At 47.9% G+C, this 8816-nt stretch overlaps 1 protein-coding gene across 1 annotated transcript; it reads right to left on the bottom strand.

The window, feature by feature from the left end:
• Window positions 1-933: 933 nt before the first annotated feature.
• LOC144134565 (uncharacterized) lies at window positions 934-8274 on the bottom strand. Its single transcript, XM_077667463.1, has 4 exons — window positions 8011-8274; window positions 4796-5111; window positions 4136-4219; window positions 934-1516 (listed from the first exon to the last, which is right to left on the bottom strand). The coding sequence occupies exons 2-4, from the start codon at window positions 4930-4932 to the stop codon at window positions 1045-1047; spliced, it is 693 nt and encodes a 230-aa protein (XP_077523589.1). The 5' UTR covers window positions 4933-5111; window positions 8011-8274; the 3' UTR covers window positions 934-1044.
• Between the last annotated feature and the right edge of the window lie 542 nt (window positions 8275-8816).

The following is an 8816-nucleotide window of genomic DNA, read 5'->3' as shown; positions in this document are numbered from 1 at the left end:
GATGTTCATGCGTGATGTTCGTGAAATAAATTTTCGTGCGTAAATCATACACAGTAGCCTTTCAGTTTTCTCTTCGTGTATGCCTGCATTCTGCACCATGAACAGTAAATGACAAGAGGCAGTGTGTAAGCTATAAACTGCTGGAATAAGGGCACGCAACAGAGATATTCTAGACAGTTATGCTCTACAAGTAATCTGAATGTATATTCAATGAAACACCGAGATCTTACTACGTATGCATGGTTGTAGAATATATGGAAAGATGAAGCACTAGGATAATTTAAAGTACACACATATTGAAATGTAATAGAGGATAAGAGACGAATTTACAAGTGTGCGTATACATACACACATGTAGCCAATTAGTAGAAATATATGGAACTGAACAGAATTAAACATACAGAAGCAATTAATTAATGAAAGTTAAAAAAATGTCAACTGCTGATTAGACGGAATAAAAGAAAACATTAAAAACTATGCATTAGTTAGGAGGCTTGGAGAATGATGTGAGGAGGAGGTCCATCGCTCAAGGGCTGCAGCCACCCAGTTAAGTACTGTACTCCTCCTCTAGCCAGCAGCAATCTTTCTTCAATGGCCATCCACTTCTGTATGTTAGCTTCAGTCACCATAAGATGGCTGACATGTTCAAATGTGCATTGTGTCACCTGAACAGTAAATGACGACAAGCATGCAAGCTAAACTGCTAGAAGGATGGTGTGTGCTAGAGAAATTTAGACAAGTATGCTCTGGAAATTTTGTTGCCATTAAACTAATTGTCAGTACACACAGAAACAAGTGATCAGAATGTACATTACATGAAAGATGCAGATCTTATTAGAGGGTTGTAAACTTTATTAAAGTATGTACACAATATGAAGTGCAACCAAGAACGAGATGAATTTACATGTGTCTAAGTGTACACACGCACACACATACATAGCAACTTAGCAGAAATATACAGAACTGAACACAAACATATAACAGCAATTATGAATGAAAATTATAAAAGTAAGCACTCACTAGACAAAAGACGAAACATTAAAATTAAGCATTATAGTAAGCAGGGCTTGGAGAGCGAATCGGAGAACGGATTGGGGAATGAATTGGGGAACGAGTTAGGGCACGTATTGGAGAATAGAGTGAGACAAGCGCCTGCCGTTCCAGTGCTGCAGCCACCCGCTCAAGAGCTGCAGTCCTCCTCTCTTCAGCAGCAACCTTCCTCTCTTCAAGAGCCATGCGCTCCCTGTGCCGCTGCTGTCTGTTAGCTTCGGCCACCTCAAGATGGGTGACGGCACTCTCGAGCACTGCACGAGAGGTATCTGTCGTGGGCCTCTTCCTGGCTGGGCCTGGTTGCTGCTGCCGGAGGCTTGGCAGCGTAGATGGGCTTGGGGGCTGCGAGTCTCCAGCAGTAGTGCTGCCTCTGCTCGTGCTCAGTTGCGAGCTGCCAGGAATGGGGCTCGCTGTGACAGTTACCCTGCTGGGGCCAGGCTGTGGGCTGGCTGCAGGTTCAGCCTGGCTGCTGGTGGCAAAATAATGCGACATCATTATGCATTCCTTGCACTAAAGAACAGAGACTTTGTAGTGCATGTGTGTAATCTCTACACAAAGGGCACTGTCATTCATTTAGTAATTTATTTCGTACATATAATTCTGCTGACAGCAAAAGTCAGCTTGCAGCATCTTTCAAACCATTTAGGAAACAGGGATTAAATTGCTATCAAAGGCTTTTCAATTTCAGTTAGCCAAAAAAAAATTAACACTGCAGATTGTTTTGTATTTTTGTTCAAAAAGGTCTACCCCGTGGAATTAACCTGTCAAGTTTATTGTTGCGCCCTAAACAGCTATAGAAGGAACCTTATAATGCTCATACCACATTTATATTTACAAGAAAGCTAGAACACAGAATTTTTCAAGAATTGCAAACTAAATTTCACAGATTTAATGTCCTTTCAAATGTGTCAAGATCCATTTTCAAAAAGCAAGAGCATTTTATTGTCAGTAATTCTAGATTGCTGAGAGCAATGGCACAATATCGCTCAAAACATGAAGCCTTACATATGTGGTGCCATAATGTTCTTGATGTATTGGGCCACTATATCACATGTTGGCCACATTAATCAAGAAAAATCACTCATTTGTAGACAAAGTCAAATTTTTCAATGCCTGTGGCCTTCCATGTGCCCTTAAACCAGCTGTTTACAGCCTGACATATATTTTGTGTTAGGTTCAGTGGATTCCCTACACACCCCCTTGTCTTTCTGAAGGCCCTTCCTTAATTGGTAGTGAACTTTTTTCATACCTAACTCACGTATGTAACTGCTAGGAATGTGGCTGAGAATGCGCTTATATTTGTGGCAGTTCAGTTATTTTATTAGTAGGAAACACAGATATACTCATGTCTTGGTTTATATTTCTTGATTGGTTTATAGTTATTGAGTGAATAGTCGGAGTGTGCGAAGAGCCTTGTACATATTCAACCTTGTGCTTATACATATTCAACCAATTGTGCGTAGCAGCCATAAACATTGATACCTAGATGTGTCAGTGTCATGCAAATCATCACGGCTGACTTCAGAGCTCTGATGTACACCTTCCACGTGTGCGTACAGAGTTGAGCGTGCACATGAGACTTCTTGGTGTGTGTGTTTAATTATTGACTCGGTCTGTTATGTTCAGAACAAAGATGCATGTTTTGCAGAGGTTTAAAAGTCTCCAATATGCGACTGGTGTGGAACAGAGATAGTTTTTTTTTTTTGTTAAGTTTATAGTAGTCCGAGCTACTACACTGTTTCTGGACACATTTCATGTAGTCGTTGTTTCTTACTTTTGTCTCTTGATAAATATGACTTGTATCCTTGTCTAAAGTGAAGCAATTGTTGACACTCTTTGTCATGAGTGTAGTGCTGCAGTCATGGGCCTTTCTTGTCCTAAGTGCCACATCAAGACACAATTAAAAACTGAAAAATGACTACCACTACTCCCCTACTTCAACAACATCCCCCTGATTTTATGCTTGGAGAAACCCCTGGTGGTGTTTGATTTCAAATATGTTTTGCATGACATGCACTGTCTTTTCCAAAAGTAACCAAGCAACTGGGTTTGTTCTTTAGGCATGTAATGAAGCACATGCATGGCACCCCTTAAACCTTAAATCTGTATGGAGAATCATTCCTCACTATGTGAGGCAATTTGCTGTGTAGTGGTGCCATAAAGAGTCCACTATATGGCTGAGAGGCAAGCCCAATATACTAGTTACTTATTTCGGCAAAGCCTGTGCTACAATGCATGTAATACCCCTGTCACACGGGAACTTTCGATCCTCATTGAGTCAATGCTCATCGAACTCAATGCAGATCGACGGTTGTCACACGGCCACTTTCAAGCGCAATCGAGCTCGATCCTGCTTGACTCGATGCCGATTCCTCAAGAGTGCTTGAGGTTCCAAGCACAATCGAGAACTCTCGCTCTCATGAAGCTATAAAAATAAACACAAGTTAACAAAACCAAACCACAATTGTTGTTATTGTGATTGATTAAAATGTAATACAGAACATTTTTCAGGTACTATGCCTGCTTATATGCAAACATTTGAAAATAATCTCTACACCACGCTACAAGCTTCGCCGTCAGTGTAAACAAAGATGGCGTCCTCCTGCTCGTCGGCGCGGAAACTGTGGAGCGAGTGCGAGACAGCCGCTCTCATCGACTGCTGGCAGGACCGCCTAAATGATTTGCGGCGCCAGAAGAGAAACGCCGCAGTCTATGCAGAAATCGCGGAGGCGTTGCGGGCCCTTGGGTTGCATCGCACAGCAGCAGAGGTGCGCCACAAAAACCAAAACCTGGCGCAGATACGCAATGTAACGATTTGGCTACGGATTTGGCTGCCGCTGCCCCCGACTGCACAGTGTTGCCGGACATCGCCTTGTTATGGCTGTCGGCGGAACATTTGGCGCCACCTAACACACATGAGGGAAACTTCTCAATGAGCATTGAAAATGCCCGTGTAGCACCGGAAGTTTCGAGCGTGCTCGAAAATCTCGATGCAGATCGAGCTCAATGAGGATCGAAAGTGCCCGTGTGACAGGGGTATAAGTTCCCTGTCGCACTTCTTGTGTGCAGAAAAAAAATGACTCACTCTTGGATGATCTGGACGAGTCCTGGCCCCAGCAGGTAGGGTGGGTTGATGCTGTGCGCTTTCTCAAAGATTTCAGCGAGCTCCCTGAGAATAAAAAAAAAGATATAGGATCCATTTGACACATATATATGACATCACTTAATACGTGTACAGCTATTTGCAAACAGACTATTTCATGCATGAAGCTTGACATACATCTATTCAGCGAGACAAGACACATGTACAGCTAGCCTATAAACACGGCATGCATAATGCCCTATAGTTGCCCAGCAGCAGAGCTGTTGGCATGAGCACAAAGTCTGGATTTATGCCTCTCAGCAGCCATATGCAGTTAACAAAAAGACAGTCAATTTAACCACCCAAATGTTGCTGTGTAATCTATAACACCCTAAAATTACAACAGGAATTACATCATTTAGACAATTAAGAGATGTCCAAAATCGGTACACTTAATTATTCTGTCGCACAATCTACCTGGACCAAAGAGTAAAAAATGCCGCAACATTCTTAACAGGTTTGTGGAATGACTAATCTGCTTTAGAGGCAAAAGTCACGTATGCATATAAACAGGAAAACATAACAAGTTTTCCATTCTGTAGAAATTAATTTACTCTTCTGAGATCATGTTCTACGTACATATACAAGTAATAATTTACTTACTCTTCAAATTCGCATGTTCTCCGGTCCGCCCCTGATTGGCTATTATAGTGTCTCACCGTTTTATATTTTCTCCCCAGACCCCGCCACTTGTTCTCAATTTGGGAATGGGTCAAATGGCATCCGAATTTTGAATTCATCAAATCTGCCAAATCTTCCCAGAGTTGTCTTTTAGTTTTTAGGCGTTTAGAAGGACCTGATTTGAATTTTTTATATTCTTCAATCAGGAACAGAGCTTTGGCCCGAGGCCACAACTCCCCAGGCTCGGTGGTAGATGGGACGGGGGCTCCCGGCGCATTCAGCCAAACCTGCACGTTGTCTGCAACCAAAGGAAAGCATATATATGTTGCGCACTATGTACTGCATGATCTGCAAAGACGAAGATGTGACAACGAGGTAGCGGCAGTGCTATCGCTGAGCGCGTGCTGCTGCCGGGCTCTAGAATAACCGCGGAGGCCTAGAAGGCCTCGTTCTGCGCCTGGTTCTGCCTTCCTGGTTCTGGTGGTGCCTGAGCTACTAAACCCCTTTCAAGTCCGCATCTTGCAGACAATCGAGGCCGTCATCGATGCGTGGTAGAGGATAAACGTCTTTCCTAGTTATTGTGTTTAGGCGGCGATAATCCACACAGAATCTTATGGAGCCACTTTCTTTCGAACCAGCACGACCGGGGATGACCAAGGGCTGTGCGACGGCTGTATAATCCCACGCTCGAGCATGTCGTCCACTTGCTCATTGAGGACTCGACGCTCTGTCGCTGACACGCGATATGGGCGCTGTCGCAGAGGTGGATGGGAGCCGGTATCGATGGTATGGTGGACATGTGAAGAACGCCCGAGGGGAGACTGGCACGCGTCAAACGATGAACGAAATTGGTGTAACAGTTGGAACAGCTGGTCACGGTAGGGGGAAGTGAGATCTTGATCGATGGCGCTATACAGAATGTCAGAGGGCGGTGGGGGTGACAGGGGAATTAAGAGAGTCCAGCGATGGCGGGAGAGCAGTTTCTCGGTCGTCGTCAAGTTGCAGAAGTTCAGCCGGTTCGACGCACCCAAGGCATTCACCATGAATCAGGGTCACTGGAGATGAGAGAGGGTTGCTGACGAGCATGGCTGTCGTTCCGGAGGTCACCGTGAGGACAGCGAAGGGTAGCGCCATGTTCTTGCGGCGAAGAAATAACTCCGAGGGGGTAAAGAGTACAGTTACAGCAGGTTGGTTGCGTGGTGAGGCGCACGAGAGGGATACAAGGACAGAGGAATTTGCCGGGAGCTCGACATCGTGAGACAGGTGTACTTCGGCCGGATATTCAGGAGACGGTGCGGCCGGGTAGGCGCTGTGCAGGGCAGAGAAAGTAACTTCGGCGCGGGCACAATCGACGACAGCGGAGTGCTCAGAAAGTCCCATCCTAGAATTACGTCATGGGAGCAAGAGGAGAGGATCAGGCATTGAATGATGTACAAGACGTCTTGAATAACGACTCGCGCGGTGCAGGTTGCGAGCGGCTCGACCTGTTCGGCTGTAGCAGTGCGAAGAGAAACTCCCGAAAATGGCGTCATGACTTTCTTCAGTTTTCGATAAAATTTCGCGTCCATAATTGAGACAGCGGCTCCGGTGTCCACGAGAGCACAGGTTGCAACACCTTCGACAAAAACATCAATAACGTTTGTTGGTGAGAGCAGAGGCCTTGTAGAGTTCCCAGGGGACGCAGCTCTTGCCTCGGGAACTGCGCTCATTAGTTTTCCGCAGCGGAAGGGCTGGCCCGACGGCACATAGGAGATAGGGAACGGCGCCGCGGAGAAGAGGAACGATGAGAGGTGGCAGCCTGGCGGTTGGTGGAGAAGGCAGGAGGCAATGGGTCCGCTTGCACGCGGGGCGGCTGTATGTAAGTTCCATACGCAGATGGTGGCAGGACGTCAGCAGGCGAAGAATGACGTCTGCGGCAGTAGCAGGCTACATGGCCGGCGAAGCCGCAGGCAAAGCAAATAGGCCTATTGTCGCGAGTACGCCACAAACGACCGTAGTGCGAGACTGCCGGCGTGAAGCGAGGCGACGGTTGTGCCACCTGAGCCCGATAGGAGAAATCAGGCGGGGGCGTCGAAGGTGGCGTCTTGAAAAGGGCTCAAGGGATGGGATGGTGGTCTGGCAAGAACGGCGGCGTACGTAAGAGGGGCAGCCACAGGTCGCTGGGGCAGGGGTGGCAGGGCCTCCGCGACTTGGGCTCGGATCGTCTGCTGAAGGGTGGGAGACAGCGCTGGCGGTAGGGTTCCGAACTCCAGAGATGAGCGCTAGTTGGCGTGCGATCTCCTCTCGAATGAACTTCTGAATGTCATGCCTGAGCTGCTGCCCTCCTGCGGTCTCGACATTAGCGGACAGGACGTCGGCAGGCTGTACGGTGCGACGAGTGAGGACGCGTTGCTTGCGGAGCTCCTCGTAGCTCTGGCACAAGCTGATGACGGAGGCCACGGTGGCCGGCTGCTTGGCTAGAAGCATTTGGAACGCATCTTCATCGATACCCTTCATGATATTTTGGATCTTATCAGCCTCGGTCATATCGCTGTTCACGCGCTTGCAAAGATCCACCACGTCCTCAATATAACTAGTAAATGTCTCGCCAGGCTGCTGAGCCCGTTCGCGTAAGCGCTGTTGGGCGCGAAGTTTGCGCTCGCCAGGACGGCCAGATACCTCAGTGAAGCTCGTCTTGAACGTGGACCATGTGGCGATATCGGCTTCGTGGTTACGGAATCAGAGGTTGGCGACATCAGCCAGGTAAAAGACGACGTTGTTTAGTTTCATGGCGTCGTCCCAGCGGTTGTGCGTGCTGACCAGCTCGTAGGAAGCCAGCCAGTCCTCGACGTCAGAGTCGCCGAGCCCACTGAAGACAGCCGGGTCCCGTTGTCGGTGTGCCGGAGCAGACAAGCGGAGCAGCCGGTGGCTGGGGAGCCAGGGGGGCGTTATTCGGCATTGCTGACGTTACAGTGCCGCTGCGGAGCTCCAGGACGAGATCAGGAGCAACCTCCACCACTTGGAAGGGGGTTGAATAGCTCAGGCACCACCAGAACCAGGCGCAGAACGAGGCCTTCTAGGCGTCCGCGGTTATTCTAGAGCCCGGCAGCAGCACGCGCTCAGCGATAGCACTGCCGCTACCTCGTTGTCACATCTTCGTCCTTACAGATCAAATATTGCATATACATACACAGCGAGAAAGCTATATACGTACGTACCTGCTGTCACATAAAGGCGCTGGTTTCCGTGGAAAATGGGTGCACCGGTGTCGTCTACTGCCTCAAAAACTTATGTCTCCACACCTTCCAAGAGGACTCTCAGCGGCGCGGCCATCCTGTATCTCCTCCGAAATGAACGTATGAAGTGAAAGCGTTGGAAAGGAGCTGACGTATAAATAAGGGACGAAGCAGATGCAAAAGATAGCATGCAGAACGAGCGACTCCTGCTAATCCGTAAAGCGCCAAAGAAACGGAATAAGACACTGCCCGTAAGCTTGCACCACCACAAGCGCACGCATGCATGTCCGCACCAAAGAGATGCCGCACGGTTGCCGCGCAGAGCTGGATGCCAAAGCGCTGTCCGAAACAGAGTGATATCGCTCAACCTCTGCAAGAGACGAACCAAAGATACGTAGATACCAGAAGAGAGCTACGGATATATCGTAGACGCAAGCCAGCAGCAAAAAGCGCTACAACGCATGCACGACACATATGTGTGCATGCCTACATCAGAGGGAACACGCCGACACGCGCGTATATATGTGCTGCAATAATTAAAACAAGACCGGAAACCAACTCCGTGGAGTCCACGAGAGATAGCGGATGCACGTGTCTCATATATATGAGACGACTGTGCTGCAATAATCTGTGCTGCAATATCTCTCGTGAACTCCACGGAGTTGGTTTCCGGTCTTGTTTTAATTATTGCAGCACATACGCGCGTGTCGGCGCGCTCCCTCTGATGTAGGCATACACGCACATGTGTCGTACTGCATGTACGTTAATTGTAGCGCTTTTTGCTGCTG

The sequence above is a fragment of the Amblyomma americanum genome, chromosome 5 (assembly GCF_052857255.1).
Source record: "Amblyomma americanum isolate KBUSLIRL-KWMA chromosome 5, ASM5285725v1, whole genome shotgun sequence".
Taxonomy (NCBI): Eukaryota; Metazoa; Arthropoda; class Arachnida; order Ixodida; family Ixodidae; genus Amblyomma; species Amblyomma americanum.
This window is presented reverse-complemented; position numbering and strand designations above follow the sequence as displayed.